This window comes from Syngnathus leptorhynchus, chromosome 9 (genome assembly GCF_054491065.1).
Source record: "Syngnathus leptorhynchus isolate UIUO chromosome 9, UIUO_Slep, whole genome shotgun sequence".
Lineage (NCBI taxonomy): Eukaryota > Metazoa > Chordata > Actinopteri > Syngnathiformes > Syngnathidae > Syngnathus > Syngnathus leptorhynchus.
Window position 1 is genome coordinate 13,161,781 of NC_141203.1, and position 15,891 is coordinate 13,177,671.

Here is a 15,891-nt window from a genome sequence, read left to right on the forward strand (position 1 = left end):
TTTTGGGGGTCTCGAGGAATGTTAAACAATATATTTATTTGTTTAGGGAAGCTTAATAGTCATAAAATTCGTGTTTGTGCTTTGACTTCCTCTTTTTGCATGTTTCCTGGTAATATTGCTTCATTTTTAGAATTGATTCTTGAAAAGACATGAAGCCTTAACCAAGTTGAAAAGAAAAGGCATTTTCTGACGGGCCTTTCTGAATCCATCCATTGTGGCGAGTGCTTACCTTGACCCGGCTGACTTTGGTGCACCTTCAACAGTCATTCGGACAACTGGCGGAGTCTTCACAAAGCTACCGTGCCTGCTTTTGGAAGGTTGGGGCAGAACTCTCACAACGTGCTCTACTTGCGTCAGTCTTCCCGCCTGGCACTTTTTGGGCGGTGCGGCAAACGGTAATGGCTTAAACAAGCCGAGGCCGGTCCGGATCGACGGCCTGTTTGTTTCGATCCCTCCCGGCGTCTGCGGAAGGCAATGAAAAGTCATAAAAGCGACGCAGGACATGATAACGGCCAGATGGCCAGCTGTTGAACGCTACCTGTCTTCGCCTGAAGGAGTGATTTATCCTTTCCGTCTGCTGGCCGTTTGCTTTTTCACTTAGGGAGAAGGAATCACTATTCCTACGTGGACACTGACAGTCACCTCGGGGACGCCGTCCGATGATTTATGACTTTGTACAGCCACTGGAAGTTTGGACGCAAACTCAGTGTCCACTCCAGAAGGGTTGACAATATGAATCACCGTCCACGGAGGGGTTAAAGTGAGACTTCGAAGAAAAAAAAATAACCTCCTGCCCCCCGAGCCGGCCGGGGTCCAAGGCCGCGACCCGCTCGGGAAGAGACGTGACGGTGTTGAAGAATAAATGTTCCTGAAAGAGAGGCCAAGGGAGGGCAGATTATGGAAAGCTGCTGTCTGGAGATGATATGCGGCGCGCTCTCCCAACGCAAGACGGATGTACTGGACTCTCAGCTATGTGTCAAGCGGGCCGCAAGGATTTGCAAATCTCCCAAATAGCATTCATGCCTATAGTTTAGAAGAGATGCAAATGATGCTGGACCCGACCAAAAATCAACTTTTTGCTTTTTTAAATAAGAAAAGCAGCCCAACAGAATTTGCAATCTTTAATTGATTGTTTCAAACATTTTGTGTCATGTGAAAATGTTTATGTTTTTTTTAAAAGGTAATGAATGAGTTACATGATATGAATGAATTATTTTGGGATCATTTATTGTGGCATACTTAAGACTTTATTAATCTCTGCAATTAATTCAGCAACTCTCTTTTTTTGAATATATATTTGAAGTCACAATGTGAAAAATGATTCCGTTTAATGATGCGTCATGCGCGTCAGCGTATTCACACGTGGCAAAGTGTCACATTTGTAAACACAAACAGGTGCTCCAAATAAAGCCAGGCCCTCTTTTTACGGCACTCCTCCGAAAATAGACGGCACACGCCGTTTAATATAGATTCACGTCTTAATTTTAGATTCGATGACTGGAATCAAGGAAAAAGCTCCGCGAAAGCGAATCTCAGCTCGCGCCCAACGCTTTCCGAGAAGCGCCACGTGGCATCTGCGCATCGGCCGCGTAACGAGAGACCGTCTCGAAGAAATATTGGATTATTGCATTCTGCTCAATGGGAGGGGAAGAGATGCGACAGGTGGCGGCGGCGTCGTTGTCAAGACAGCTGGCAAAAGGCAGCACCTCGCAGCGCTGACCTTTGAATCCTCCCCAAATACCGGGATACGGCTCTCGGGCGATAAGGCGAGAGCGCCGGGAGCAGATTCCGCCGCCGCCGCCGCACGCATTTGGTGACACGAGAAGCTCGGGTGCGTGTTTGCGAGAGTTTGACGCGGCGGCGAGGGGCCGAGCGGCCCTTGCGTCGCCTGCAGCGACGCTAGAGCCGTATGGAAGAGGAGACCTCTCACACTTTGACCTTTTCGCCGGCCGAACTATAATATTATCCCAAGATAAGCGATCGGATTGCACTTTTCCCCTCGGGGGATCGGATGTCCTCCGCCCCACCGGTGGCCGTATAGGCCAAGGAAATTATTTCTGCACGAGCGTTTTCGAGTCAGATGCGGCCACCTCATCAAACGAGCAGGCTTCCCATTTCATTTTTGGGTTAAACATTGGTTTTAAGATACTTGCAGGCCTTGAAAGGTGATATCAACCGCTAACACAAAAGTCTCAAAAAGTAAATACAAATTCTTGGTAAGTCCTCCTCAGCAGTAGGTGGCACTACACTATGACAGTTTGACCCATCGGCTAGTCGTCATCTGCGTCGGAAAGAAAGATTTTATGCTGCCGTGTGACTGACTACGAGACAGAGTATGTGTATCTAATGTAGCTTTATTAAACTAAGCATGTAACCATTTTCTTTCAATGACATTTTCGCATCCATCTGCAAAAGCACTCAAGCGAGAGTCATAATTGTTTATGTCATGTCCGGCACACTCCGTAATAGTACATCGTCAAATTGATAGTAAACGTGATGATGTGTTCATGTACCGATGCGTTTAAAATACTACCTTCATAGTCCCAAAGGTTTAAAGAGGGCTTTGGCCTCGCGCTCCGTCTGAGGGATGTCACACAGCGGCTGGAGGAAAGGCCTTCCGTGCAAACAGGTGCGCTCGCTCTCACCCAGTTGCTCTCGCATCCGTTTCAAGATGTCCTCCACGTCCTCCTTGGACAAATGCGTCGGCGTCTGTCGGGCCAATCGCACGGCTTCGCTCTGCACGTACGAGAGGGCCGGTTTTACCTACGCCGCATTGGGGCTCTGGATATTGCCCGCCGTCAACGTCCTTTTTTTTTTTTTTTTTTTTTTAGAATCACTCACCTGCAGGTAGTTGGAGACTTTGAGCGGGCGACACTCCTGCACGGATTTGGCCTTCCTGCGAAGAACCGCCGTCACGATCTCCCCGAGGTCCTCTAAGCCCAGGAAAGGCACGCAGTCGGCCAGCGCCGTCACTTCCAGATGTCCGTCGGCCGACGCGGCGCCTGGCCGAGATGAGTGGAAAACCGGCATGAATATATTTGCGGACGAAGATTCTATCTCCGGGAAATCATAATAAATAAATATTGTGATTTACAACTTGGCCGCTGACCAAGTCAAACCGCCGAGGGCCAAATGGAGTGTTAAATGACTAATAGAAGGCCCAGAAGACCAAAAGGAAGCGGGGGAAAAAATACGGCCTGTCATTTAAAGAGGAAATATCACAAATCACGCAAATGTATATTTCTGACACAAGGCCAATGTTTTAGTTTGCATTCCAAGAAGCGACTATTCCAAGACCCCGTGTCCGACGGAGGCAACACACCCCGCCGGGAGCTGGCTGGCAGCGAGCGATAAAAATTCCTCAAATTCTTTCAAAGGGCAATCATTGCCATCACCTGCACGCTGGGCTACAGACCCGCTGAAAAGGTCGCAGTGTTGGGCAAAAACACCAAGTCGGACTGCCGCGGGCGGGCGAAGCCGTTCGGCAACAAAAACAAGCAAAAGTCACGGGAAGCTGAGAAATAATCCCGCTAATGAAGACAAACTGCTGCCAAACACTGACTGAGCGCCTATTAGGTTATGAAACTCTTTGTTTTCTTTGCTGCCATCATGTAATATTCGATATTACCACAAACTTGAAGTCATTCTGTCAAGATTGATGCAAAAAACAGCAGCTCCTTTAACTTGCTTCAACTAGAATAATATTCAGAGCCACTATAGAGGCTTGACTTTCTTTTCATCTCTGCCGCAGGTTATTGATCCGGTTGCTAACCGATCAAAGCTTTCACCACTGCACTGTGTCAGCGTTTGGTTCACCTGGCGTGAGTCTGACTTGAAATCCGTTGGCCACAAGTCTTGGGTCGGAGAAGAACACCCTGCCGTTGACATCGGGGCTGGCTTTCTCCATGTTGCACAAAGTCTCCATGCAGTCTCGTCCTCCTAAACGTCTGCACAGGAGACAATGGAGCGACATCAGCATCGTAGGTGCATAAATGGCAATTGCTTTGCAAATATTTTATGTCGAAGAAAAAAACAAATGTCAAAATTGACGTTATGGGGGGGAGGGGGGCTAAATTGAATGAGCAAATATTGCAGGACTCTTGCTAATATTAACTCGTGATGAGTGAGCGGCATCGAGACCGGCTATCCGTATCAGGCCGGATTAGAAGCCATCGAGTACTCGGGCTGCCGACAACAGTCCGATACTTACTCCCGATGTCGGCGGAACATTTATATTCTGCTCTTTCTAATTTGGTACTAAAAGCATTGTTGGAGGGTGGCCAGCGGCGTTTGCGAGTGATGCGTTACCCTTCTGTTACTTGCAGAGCGTTTTGCAGAGTGACCGCTGGAAGCATTTGATTCTGCAGGAGTCTCTTCAGTAGCAAGCTCTCCTGGACCCGAAAGGGGTTTAACAACATCAGCCTCTGACCACATAAAATGATCCAGACGCTCTGAGAGGCCAGCCGGTTTATAAGACGGAGGCCCCGTGGCGCCGCCGCCGCCGTGTTCCGGGTCGCCCAGAGGCGCCGGAGCCGCGCGCCTAGGCTGGTCACGCAACAAGGGAGGGGTCGCCAGGGCTTCGGACTCGGGAGCTTCTTCTGGGGCGGCGGAGCTGAGAAGAGCTCGTCCAGCAGCTGCTGGTTGGAGAGCGGCGTCTTGCGCTTCCGAGTGGGAGCGGGGCTGGCGCGCTTCTCTTTCCAACCGCCGGCTAGTTTGGCGGCGCAAGTGCGCTGGTGGTGCTCCTGGTGCTTTTGGGCCTTCTCCTGGTACCTGTGAAATTCAGACACCAAAAATGAAATGCGTGGCAACCTGGCTGAATGTCACGTTGAGCAGCAAAGCAGGTTCCTCTTTGGAAACTGGATAAATGATCAGATGTGAAACTATGACAAATGAGAGCGACGAGACCACAATTTTGAGACTAGCTTTTTTTTTTTCTTCTCTCTCTCTCTCTTTCTTTCTTGCCGCTAAATGACTCCATCCCTGCCTAACTTGACAAATGTTAAATCCTTTGACTCGCAGGGGGGCCGAAAGGGGTCAAACGCTTAGGCTCATTACGTCCATGTGTTGGCTGCCAACTCTGCTCTTGACAAGCCAACTTTGTGTCACTTCCCCGAGCGCCGGTGAAGTAAGTGTGGATGAACGCAAACAACGGTGAGAAGCTGTCTTTGGACGACCCAGGAAGGCTTTTCAAACTTACTTCTTGCGCTCGTCCTCCACGAGCTTCTTCCACCTGTCATCGACGGCGTCGCTGATCTCCTTTAGGCTGGCGCTGGGTTTCTCCCTCAGAACTTCCACACGAGCTTGCTTCTCAAACAGGGCGACCGGTGACAGAGGCGCTCTCATTGTCCGGTCGCCGATGAGGTCGAAGGCGGTCAGAGCCGCTCGCTTTTCGGTGATGACGTTGAACGTCTTTTTGCTCGTCTCCGTTTGCTCGGCGGCGGCTTGATGGATTCTGACGGGCTGCAGGGGCTCTCCCGATACCGGGTCTGTCAGCGCCGTGCCCCTACTCCAGTCTTCCGCCGATATGCGCGGTCCGCTCGCGTCCGCCTCGAGTTCTTCGGGGACTTCACTTTGCACGTGTCCGGTTTGGTCATCACCCAGAGAGAAGTTGGAATGGAATCCGTCGGGCGTCCGGCCGACAATCCGGTCCTCCGGCGCCGAGGAGCTACCGTCGGAGGTCCGCCCGCTCTGTGGCGCGGTGGCATCCTTCGGTTCTCCGGCCGCACACGGCAAAGACGAGGAACCGGGGCCGATCTGCTCGGCCGGAACGCGGCAAGCGGGCCGATACCCGTAAAGCGAAACCAGCAGAGCTTCCAACGCGGTAAACAAGGCTTCCTACAGGCAACGAGAGACCATATCAGGCCACTCATTCGTCACTGTTGAAGCTTCCTCAAATACCTTGTTGTGGAGAAGAACCTGGGTCTTGTCAGGCGTGAGATTGACATCTAAGGCCGAGGGGGAAACGGTGATTTCGAGCGTCAGGATGGGGTAGCGGTTTTGCGCCGACTCGTCCGCATACTGGGCGGCGTAGTGTTGGCGAAGTAGCTGACGACGGAACACAAATTGAAAAGAAGAGAATGATGCTTTGAAAACCAAAAGCGTTGCATCCAAGAGCAGACCTTCATGATGTCCTTATGGTGGACGGGTCGATCGTTGACGAATATGAAAGTTTTGTCTGGAACGCAAGTGCTGGTCGAAGCGACGTCTGCTCCCGGCTTGGGGAAAAAACCCTCGAGAAGAATCTTAAAAGTATAGAGAGGCAAAGAAAATGCGTTAAGGTGGCTACAAAGGACACCTGGGAGCAAAACTTTGACGGCTGGCCATAAAATCCAACAATCCTCCTTAAACGTCCATTTTGGAAGCAAGCTTGTAAGACATTACGAGCGCTATGAACCCTGTATGGATTCCAGGTGGCCGTGCTTTTTATGCCCACGGCCTCGGGCTCATTATTCGCAGCGCTCGTCAATAAACGAACGACGCTTTCATTTGGGGGGGCCACATGTGTTCCTCCTCCTTTCTGCTCATTACCATCACTTTATGGCGACACAAAAGGCGACTCCTTGCCCTCCAAGGGCGCTAAGTGGAAAGAAAGATGGCGTAAAACGGTCGGCGCGTTCGATGGCCATTGTCTACCCCCTCGATCACCGACAAACTGGAGAAAAATGGCCAAAGGTGGATCTCGTCACGGCGGCAAAATAGAAAAACGAGTTGAAAAGGCGCTGCTCCATATCTGTCAGCGCATTTGTCGTGAAGGCGGCACCTACGGCGATTAGCGCTCAAAGCGTAATTCACTCGGCGTCAGCACAACAAAGAAATTGCTCACTCTTCATCAGGAAAGAAGGACAAGTTGGCGGGCGCCCAACTCAGCACATTTGCTGGCTCCAGACCAGCGCAGGCTTCTTGGCTATTCGCTCACGCTTAAGTATAACGTGGACTCTCATCCATCTTCGATCTCCTCGTTACGCTTACAGCCCGATTGATTTTCACGGATGGAGGCAGCACTTCATCACGGATGTGCCGTGTCAATACGCTAATGTATCCGAGGACATTTCTTCCCAATTTTGGTCAGGGTGAAATGAATTGAGTGAGCATTTAAGAGAAAGGACACTTTCCAACCTCTGCTTGCTCTTGACGATGGTGACACGGGAGCAGGTTAGCAAGTGTGCTGGAGCCCAGCGTAGCCAGGAGGGCGCTCTTGCGGTCGGCCGCCTTGGCCTTCTGCCACACCGCCACCTGGAACAATGGGACACCGGGGCAACCTTACATTTGCCATCCCTAAAACAAATATAGAAATTGCAGGAGAAGCCAAGCAAGCAGTGACAGAAATCTTGCAAGCCCTTTGGTAGGAACCTTTCCTTGTTTGCGTGAATTGAAAATATGAAGACTTTTTTTTCCGACATGACCTATTTGAGGAATTAATTAAACAGGCCTGGGGGTCGAACTGACTCGTGACTGTATTTGCTGTTTCTGAGAAGCGAAGGAAAGAGCAGCCAGGCAAGAAACAAAGCCAACAAAAACAAAACTTCCTTTTGCAATTGTCAAAGGTAATAAACACAACGGAATAATGAAACGGAATAAAAGTGGAACTAAGCAACTGATCTTTGACGTGAATGACTTCTTCTTTCTCAGTTCAGTTGCTGCGGTTTTGAGAGGCTCGCGCATTAGCGATTTGACGTACAGTTAGCAGATGAAACCGGATCGCTCCTGTAAACAGCTCGTAAAGAAAGCGTGAAACACGACACACGGACCCGTTGTAAAGGATAGGGGCCGGCCAGAGCTGAATGTACCAAACGGGGGCATTCATTACTCACCGTTAACAACCTGGAAAGGGATTTCTAGGAACGCCATGCACGTCGGCGCTGCCGTACCCTCTCGCTGACCCGCGGCGCAGCCTACATACACGCATACACGCATGCCGGCCGCGGCATGAAACTCAAACTGTGGCTGAGTTCAGCAACTTACTCAGGCATCATAATCGGCTAAATCCGAGTTGTCGCTCGCTCGTATTTGCATTTGCGAGCGCCTCACGGCCGTGATTAGCTGCACCTAGAAAGGCTACGAGAGACGGTACAGTCAAACTACTCGCTCCTGTGCCGAGAGCGAGGGAACGCAGAAAATCCAATCAGCCTATTTGAAAAAGATTCAAATAGAGAATCAAAATCAAACAACAATAACATTGACTGTGTAACCAACCAAGATGACCCGTTTGAAAATTGAAATGATCTTTCACGCTCTTCTCGCAATGGTTTCTCAGAAACAGCAATAAATAAATGTAAGGTTGATTTTTTTTTTCTTCAATTTTTAAATGTCTTCAAATAATCTGGGAAATATTTATACACCACTGTATGTATGTGACGACATTTCTCTCACGTGGGAAAAGAGAGGGCATATACAGAAAATATCCTCGGAGTATTTTGTTACATACTGTAAATTGCTAACTTTCATTTTTCTCAGTGGACACAATCGAAAACACGAGAAGGATTCCGAGGACACCTTGTGGCTGTACTCACTTGTAACATGTCTAACACGAGTTATTATTAAGCCTCATGTTCTTTGGCAAAACAAAACAAAAATGATTGGCGTGCGTTGTGATACCATTCAATAGACAAAGCGTAAAAATGTAAACTTCATAACGGCAAGGTTACACTACACTCAACACTGACTTGTGTTAGGGTTAAAAGTGTGGTGGTAATGGATGGAGGCTTACCTTGTTGTGAGTGAGTGTGAGTCTCAATTGGGGTTTAATGATGGCGTAAGCCACCAGCAGGTCCTGCATTTTTTTCAATTCGTCCTTGCACCTCTTTGCCGACGAATAGTATTGTCGTCTCACGGGAAGGTTCTTGAAAAGTTTCATGACGCTAACCGTTGTACCTGTAAGACGTGACATCCACATTTTCAATTCATCAAAGAAGACATTGAAAGTTTCATCGTTTTCAAACAGCTGATGACAAAATTAAGTATTAAACGATGTCTTGCCTTGGCCAAAGTGAGTTGGCTTCTGAGAAACGATGCTTCCTTGGGCATTAAGAGAGTACTGGGTGCTGATGTCGTCGTTCTCGGTCTTGGTAGTGATGGTAACCTGGAGCGAGATCATAAAAATAACACTGAGGCAAACACAGAAAACAAGAATCAAACCGTGTCACAAAATAAGCAGCGATAAATGTTTCATAAAATGGCCTTGCATCTAATTATTTGATTAATCAAAGGTCTAATCAATAGAATACTTCATTCAATAGTCAATATCACACCCGACAACATCAAAATGAAAACCCCGTGAGCCTCTAACCTCCGCCACGGCGCAAACAGAGCCAAGCGCCTCGCCCCTGAAGCCGTACGTCTGGAGGCGCTCCAGGTCCTCGTGGCTGTGGATCTTGGAGGTGAAATGGCGCACGGCCATCACGGGGGCGTCGGCGGCTTTTATTCCGCAGCCGTTGTCACGAACCTCGATTCGATCCAGGCCGTAGTTCTCCTGCGGTAGCAAATCAAAGAGAGAATTTCCATTTGCAAGGGGGTTCGGCAAGGCAAGCTGCTTCGATTTGCAGAAGAAGACTAAGAAAGAGTTTTCACTTGTGGAGGCAGCACTTCAGAAAGTTGTTAATTAGCGTGTGAACTGCTATGGCTACTCTTACTAGCTCAAAAGCCCACACATTGACTTTGACCACAAATTGCAACAATTCCTAATTCCCCTAACCCTACTAATCTTGACAGACAATTTCAAAAGACCACGTTCAGACATAATTTGAAGAAACACGGAGCTCACTGAAGATTGACAGTTATGTCATTTCACTTATGTACCAGTTTGATGTCAATGATAGAAGCCCCAGCATCGAGTGCGTTCTCAAGCAGTTCTTTCACTACATTCGTCATCGAAGTGATGACCTGCGAGCTGGACAAGAGCCGCACGGTATCTGCAGGCAGCTGCTTCATGACCTAAACGAGACAAAAACAAAATAGGAAAATGTGTACACGACTTGTGACTGAAGAGGGAGCAGGTGTCGCAAAAAGATGACGTCATGAAGGAATTCTATTTCGACGCTAAATGTCGACTGATTGCGGTCGCTGCGACTGTTTGAAAGCCACCAAGGCGTTAATAAATAGTCACGCGGATATTCACACGTTCCTACCAAAACTGAATGTTACATAACATTAAAATTAATAAATAGTGCGGTTTTAACTCGCCTCGTCCGGCGTCTGCGTCATAAACAAACACGGAAACTATTTCCCGCCCGGTTAATTAAGCGCTTGATTGGTTGAAACTGAGAAGTAGGCGTTACTGTTCAATTCTTTGCCCTAATTTCAAACTGCAAGGCACGTGATAATGGCAATTTCATCTCCGTTCGGCGTTAATACTCAATACAATAAACAATGCACGTAAAATTACAATTTAAAATACTACAGTGTGCATGTAAATTTAATCCACTCACTCACTATTGCCCCAAACGTAAATTTGTATTTGCCTGCAAGTCTTCCACGAACAATGCATGACGTGACCCTACGCAATCGGTAGCACTTACTTCCGCTTTGTGTCTCACTGCGCCCGTCGCTGTTGGCTAAGTGAAGCACAACAACAAAACCAACAAGGTTGTTTTCTTTTCCCCCTCCGCAGCAGATCGGCACTCCGGGCTCTTCCTCGACTCGCTGCTATAACCTGTAAGTGTCCGGGGCCTTCGGCTTTCCATTTTTCACCTAATCGAACGAAAAGTAGATTTACACACCATCTGCTACACATCGTCGGTCAGATTGTCTACTACTCGATGTGACACACTCCACGAGATTTATATTTCCACTCCGTTACAGTGCAGAATAACTGAATTGCGATTATAGTTCAGATTCCAGTTTGGTGATTTTATCTAACATCTGTTGCCCCGAGTTGGCTTGGAGTCTCTTTGTGGACGAGAATACCGTATACGTGTGTGCTTTGTTTTTTCCCCCCTTCATTTTAACATAATGAAAAAGAGCACGTATTCATCATCAGATTTCGAAACATTTAGTGGTTATGAAAAGTGCCTTACATTGGAGAGATTGCTTGTTTTGTTCACTAAGACTCTAAATCGTTCATATTTGACAGGGATGATAAATCATCTGGATGTCTGTTGTCAATTTAATCTGCAATATAACAGGTTGTTTCACTTGGTGGTGTTGCAAACAGTGCAAGCATTCATCCATGCTGGAAGCTGAAATGGGGCCAGGGAGAAAAGTTCAACAAGACTGGCTCATTGAGTTTCTTGCTATCAGATTTTGGGCTAAAGTTCAAGTCTGGAAATTCTTTGGACCATTTGTGTCTTGGTTTCAAAAATAGTCTCCCAAATATCCTGGATTTGAAATCGTCCTGGAAAATTGAGTGAGACAAAATATGATTATTCTATTTGTGTGTGTGTGTTCCAGAGCAGAATGAACGTGGGTGTGGCACACAGCGAGGTGAACCCCAACACGCGGGTCATGAACAGTCGCGGGATCTGGCTGAGCTACGCGTTGGGCGTGGGGATCCTTCACGTTGTGCTCCTGAGCATTCCCTTCTTCAGCGTGCCGCTGGTGTGGACGCTCACCAACGTCATCCACAACTTGGTGAGAAGAACACAGCTGCCAGTTCCATTTAACGTGGTTTTAACAAGCTCCTTTTGCCGCGCTGCAGGGAATGTACGTGTTCATGCACGCGGTGAAAGGGACGCCCTTCGAGACCCCCGATCAGGGCAAGGCCAGACTTCTCACGCATTGGGAACAGCTGGATTACGGCGTACAGTTCACGTCCTCCAGAAAGTTCTTTACCATTTCCCCCATCATCCTGTAAGTTGATCATTCCTCGCTGTCGGTCCCACGCCGTCTTACTGTCTTGTTTTGTTCCCAGTTATTTCTTGGCGAGCTTCTACACCAAATACGACGCGACGCACTTCTTCATCAACACGGCGTCGCTTCTCAGCGTGCTCATCCCCAAGCTACCGCAGCTGCACGGCGTGAGAGTCTTTGGGATCAACAAGTACTGAGTCCTTCTCGACGGCGCGTGACGCAAAATGCAACACGTGGCGCAATGATGAGATCAGTGTGAGAAAAACTTTTGTCATCACGGGAGCTTCTGAGGACCGGATGCCGTGTGCGTTTCTGATTTGGGTGAAACATCACATTTTGAAGTCATCTACATGAATGCAGTTTTAGTTGGGTCTGACCCGGGCTGGCCCAGGTATCAGCAAATTGATGGTTTTTGTTTGCTATTCTCCGACTTGAATTGACACGCTGACGCTTGTTGCTTTTTAACCACAGCAATACTCCAAATGTATTTTTCTCAGCAAACAAAAATGTTTACTTCTGTCAAGACTGTCCAATTATTCCCCATTAAGTAACAGAATGGAATTTTTACAGTTAAACTACGTATATGTGTTTGTATATATATATTCTATGAATACTTTGAGTCAATCACTGGGCGGGAGTTTTGTGCATTTCTTTTGAGAATGTGAATGTTTTTGTGGTGTAAAATGGTGTTATGGAAGTGAGGGAAATGTCTTCTTATTGATTAAGGAAAGTTGAAACTTCTTGTATCCTATTAAATTGTTTATGCCTCTCCGTGCAATCCAACAATTGTTCCGTGTGTGGCACATTTTTTGTCCAAGTATTTCAAAAGTTGTATAAAAGTCCAAAAATTGACATTTCAAAGAGACAGGCCCTCCAGCTCCTCGCACTCTTGTCTCATGACTCCTTTGTAAACCTCAAAGCGATGGTTCAGGCCTTTCAGCGCATGGAGTTTGAACTTAGTCCCCAGCGCTCCGTCGGCAAAGGCCGCCCCGTAGAAGACTCGAGCTATCCGCGAGTGGACCAGCGCCATGGCGCACATGACGCAGGGCTCTCTGGTCACGTACAGGTCGTAGCCGGTGCAGATGTACGGCTGCTCGGCCGAGTCCGAGGCGGGTCCGCAGCGGCAAGCGGGGTACGCGTCCCACCGGTGGCGACCGCCGCCTTGCCCTCGGCCCACCAAGTCGATGCACACCATGACGGCGTGATGCAGGGGCCGTCGCCCTCGACAATCGTGGCCCACTGCCACTAACCTCTCAGAGACCGGGTCTACCACCACGGCCCCCACGGCCTCCATCCCCAAGGCCTTCCCTTCTCGGGCGGCGGCCAAAGCCACCGACATGTAAGCGTGCATTCGGGCCTTCTGAGCCGGGTCGAAGGACTCTCCTCGGAGGGCTTCGGTCACCTGCCGGTCTTCTTTGAAGGAGGTGGGCCAGTGCTTGCTTGCTAGCTCAAATTGGGGTCTAGTCAAAGGGGGGCGGACGGGGACCTTGACCACAAAGGGTTCGCCCAGCCCGTCACATCCGATGCGTGACAAGTCTGAGTCTGGAACTTTACTGACGGGACACAGGAGGATTTCCAGCGAGTGAGGGCGGCCGTCCTGCATCGCGGCGGGCCGAACCCTCTTGAGGTGCTGGAGGCCCGTCAAGGGGTAGCGGTCGTTGAGCTCACCGACCAATCGGGATGTCGCTCGCTTGTCGAGGACGGGCGCGGCCAAGAAGTCAATCATCTCTACGGCACGAGTCTGCTCGTCCGACAGGACGGGGTACGCCGTCCAGGAGTCGGAGTCGTACGCCGCGCCTTTTCGCCGCTTGCTCGCCGGTTCCATTTTATTTTCTTTCTTTTGTTTAAGTCCTCCTGTCAGACCAAATTGGAGTAGGTTAGCGTCGGCACATGGCGGTGGAACTGGCCGGATTCGAGTCTCTCGGTTCATTGATACAAAAATGCAATTTGACAGAATTGTTTGATTTCACACTTGTGTGTGCGCACTTTTATTTTTTTCATGTTCAAGTCAAAATGACAATGATGTTTATCTGTCATGATGCAGAAAGATTTGTGTTCACACATTTCCGTGATCCAAATTCACTGAACTTCCGCTATATGACAAAAGTTACACATCCACGCAACACAGTCCATTGTTTTCCTTCGATCACTTCCGCCCAAGCAGCAGCTTGGTTTTCAAGACTTTGGGTACGTGTCGAATGGTCAGCGAAACTCTGGTCCCTCGAGTCAGCGTCTCGCCCGGCCGGTCCACGGCGCCGTGAAAGTTCAGCACCTTGTCCGTCAGAACGTCCCTTTCACGAGCTCCGATGCCGTGGAGAAGCTTCTGGTAGGCGTCGTCCTGAAGCACCAACAAGCTGCGTGGCCTCAACAGCAGTGAGAAAAGATGCCGGTCCTCCTCCAATGTGGTGACGCCGTCATCGTTGCCTTCTACCCGGCTGACGGGCGTGTAAAAGTCCAGGAGGCCGTGGGAACCCAGGGTGACAGTGGTGACCGTCGGGTGGTACAGGGGTCCATCCTCGTGGGGCATAATCCCCTCTCCAGGTTTGTACTCGTTCACCAGCACGTGGTTGGCCATTTTCCCATCAAATAACCCGTGCAAAGAAACTTTCTGGCAATAATTGTGAAGCCATGTGGGGATCTTCTCCTCCAGCATCCCTTTGGGATGTGGCAACCCTCCCCAGTTCTGCAGCCTCCTTCCGGACAACTGGGTCCACTTGGGTTTGGGGGACTGATAGACCTGCTGCAGGAGGTAGGCCTCCTCCTCGGCAGATATGAAATCAGGTATGTAATAGACTGTCGGGGGAGCACCGGGCACGACAAATTGCCTCAATTCCTGGGAAATAGATGTCGAATGTTCCATGTCTCCTTGAGGGCGAAATTAGATGGAGAAGTTGGCGATATACACTCAAGTGCAGACGCCGTCACGAGGAAGCACAAACCCAAAACGTTGCAACAAAACTGTGGCAGAAGTGCGGAACACTTTTTTTATTCCATAAGTGTCTGCCAACAACTGTGGCTAGATATAGTCATCGAAGAAACAAAGACAGCATGGTCCGCCACAAAACAACACAAAATATATTGATAAGTAGCATGAATAAAGTTACTAATATGTACCCATACCTTGGTTTGGACATCAATTTGAGGATCCTCCAGTGTAAAAAGAGCCAATTAGAACGTAACTAGCGGCGGCGACTTGGTGCAGCTGACTAAAGCGTCCCCCTCATCTAAACGGAAACAACGTCAATTAACGCCGTCCTCCTTAAACACGTGACACCGTAAGGGCCTCAAAAACACCCTCATCGTGGGTGGCGGGATGGAAAACGAAGGAGAAGACGAATAATGTGTCACTATTATTATTATTATTATTATTATGGATGTTGCTATTTATTTATTTTAATTTCACTGCACGGCATCGCACTGAGGTGCCAAACGGGGATGACGTACAGGAAGAAGGCGGAATCATGAACCGGATGTAGATAGATTGACCTCGGAAAAACAACAAAGTTCATTCCATTCACAGTCATTAGATGATGTGCATTCCAGTTCTTTTAAGTGAACTGAATCTTTAGAATCAGTGTTCACTCAAAAGATTTGTTCAAACGAATCGTTCAACAAATCGTTCCCCACACACACACACTGATCCTTTTTATTTTATTTTATTTTTTTAATACAAATCAAATAATAAAAAACCATTGTCAAAGCTGAAATGAAAGTAAAAAGTGCCACACCCGCCCTCACCCCCACTTTCTGATTTGCTGATTGATCTGTGACGTCACTTGGACACTCTATTAGGTACACCGCCATTTTCAGGTGTACCTAATCACAGGCCACTTCATTAGGGAAAAATCATGGTCAAAATTTAAATGAAAGTGAAAAGTGCCACACCCAAACAACCCCCCACTTTCTGATTGGCTGGGGCGATCTGTGACGTCACACGGACACAGGTGTACCTAATCACTTCATTAGGGAAAAAGTTTAAGTGAAAGTGAAAAGTGCCACACCCGCCCTCACCCCCACTTTCTGATTGGCTGGTTAATCTGTGACGTCACTCGGACACTCTATTAGGTACACCGCCATTTTCAGGTGTACCTAATCACAGGCCACTTC

General features: G+C 48.5%; 4 protein-coding genes across 6 annotated transcripts; 1 reads left to right on the top strand and 3 right to left on the bottom strand.

The window, feature by feature from the left end:
- Nucleotides 1-2,338: 2,338 nt before the first annotated feature.
- pms1 (PMS1 homolog 1, mismatch repair system component) lies at nt 2,339-15,036 on the bottom strand. Of its 2 annotated transcripts, XM_085920130.1 has the most exons (14): nt 14,905-15,036; nt 10,515-10,686; nt 9,796-9,930; nt 9,287-9,469; nt 8,977-9,079; nt 8,708-8,871; nt 7,117-7,233; nt 6,120-6,242; nt 5,899-6,045; nt 5,198-5,835; nt 4,309-4,770; nt 3,817-3,947; nt 2,842-3,002; nt 2,339-2,736 (listed from the first exon to the last, which is right to left on the bottom strand). In XM_085920130.1, the coding sequence occupies exons 3-14, from the start codon at nt 9,925-9,927 to the stop codon at nt 2,536-2,538; spliced, it is 2,562 nt and encodes an 853-aa protein (XP_085776256.1). In that variant the 5' UTR covers nt 9,928-9,930; nt 10,515-10,686; nt 14,905-15,036; the 3' UTR covers nt 2,339-2,535. The 2 variants fall into 2 exon arrangements, with proteins under 2 accessions (XP_085776256.1, XP_085776254.1); XM_085920128.1 differs by lacking the exons at nt 10,515-10,686; nt 14,905-15,036 and adding an exon at nt 10,180-10,270.
- On the top strand, nt 10,323-12,585 carry ormdl1 (ORMDL sphingolipid biosynthesis regulator 1). Of its 2 annotated transcripts, XM_085920136.1 has the most exons (5): nt 10,323-10,503; nt 10,607-10,650; nt 11,386-11,565; nt 11,633-11,784; nt 11,846-12,585. In XM_085920136.1, exons 3-5 carry the CDS (start codon nt 11,392-11,394, stop codon nt 11,979-11,981), a joined length of 462 nt encoding a protein of 153 aa, XP_085776262.1. In that variant the 5' UTR covers nt 10,323-10,503; nt 10,607-10,650; nt 11,386-11,391; the 3' UTR covers nt 11,982-12,585. The 2 variants fall into 2 exon arrangements, with proteins under 2 accessions (XP_085776262.1, XP_085776261.1); XM_085920135.1 differs by lacking the exon at nt 10,323-10,503 and having other exon boundaries at nt 10,508-10,650.
- Nucleotides 12,563-15,007, bottom strand: adat3 (adenosine deaminase tRNA specific 3). The gene is made up of 2 exons (XM_085920132.1): nt 14,905-15,007; nt 12,563-13,638 (listed from the first exon to the last, which is right to left on the bottom strand). The coding sequence occupies exon 2, from the start codon at nt 13,607-13,609 to the stop codon at nt 12,641-12,643; it is 969 nt and encodes a 322-aa protein (XP_085776258.1). The 5' UTR covers nt 13,610-13,638; nt 14,905-15,007; the 3' UTR covers nt 12,563-12,640.
- Nucleotides 13,750-15,049, bottom strand: alkbh6 (alkB homolog 6, nucleotide demethylase). Its single transcript, XM_085920133.1, has 2 exons — nt 14,905-15,049; nt 13,750-14,649 (listed from the first exon to the last, which is right to left on the bottom strand). Exon 2 carries the CDS (start codon nt 14,642-14,644, stop codon nt 13,931-13,933), a length of 714 nt encoding a protein of 237 aa, XP_085776259.1. The 5' UTR covers nt 14,645-14,649; nt 14,905-15,049; the 3' UTR covers nt 13,750-13,930.
- Between the last annotated feature and the right edge of the window lie 842 nt (nt 15,050-15,891).

What these genes read in the sequence shown, in the direction of transcription:
- ormdl1 (XM_085920136.1), top strand. Translation starts at nt 11,392, where the DNA reads ATGAACGTGGGTGTGGCACACAGCGAGGTGAACCCCAACACGCGGGTC. An exon ending in CCAACGTCATCCACAACTTG is followed by an intron (nt 11,566 to 11,632) that starts GTGAGAAGAACA and finishes GCCGCGCTGCAG; the next exon opens with GGAATGTACGTGTTCATGCA. An exon ending in ACCATTTCCCCCATCATCCT is followed by an intron (nt 11,785 to 11,845) that starts GTAAGTTGATCA and finishes TTTTGTTCCCAG; the next exon opens with TTATTTCTTGGCGAGCTTCT.
- alkbh6 (XM_085920133.1), bottom strand. Translation starts at nt 14,644, where the DNA reads ATGGAACATTCGACATCTATTTCCCAGGAATTGAGGCAATTTGTCGTG.
- pms1 (XM_085920128.1), bottom strand. Translation starts at nt 10,200, where the DNA reads ATGACGCAGACGCCGGACGAG. An exon ending in TGACGCAGACGCCGGACGAG is followed by an intron (nt 9,931 to 10,179) that starts GCGAGTTAAAAC and finishes TGTCTCGTTTAG; the next exon opens with GTCATGAAGCAGCTGCCTGC. An exon ending in GCCAACTCACTTTGGCCAAG is followed by an intron (nt 8,872 to 8,976) that starts GCAAGACATCGT and finishes CACGTCTTACAG; the next exon opens with GTACAACGGTTAGCGTCATG.
- adat3 (XM_085920132.1), bottom strand. Translation starts at nt 13,609, where the DNA reads ATGGAACCGGCGAGCAAGCGGCGAAAAGGCGCGGCGTACGACTCCGAC.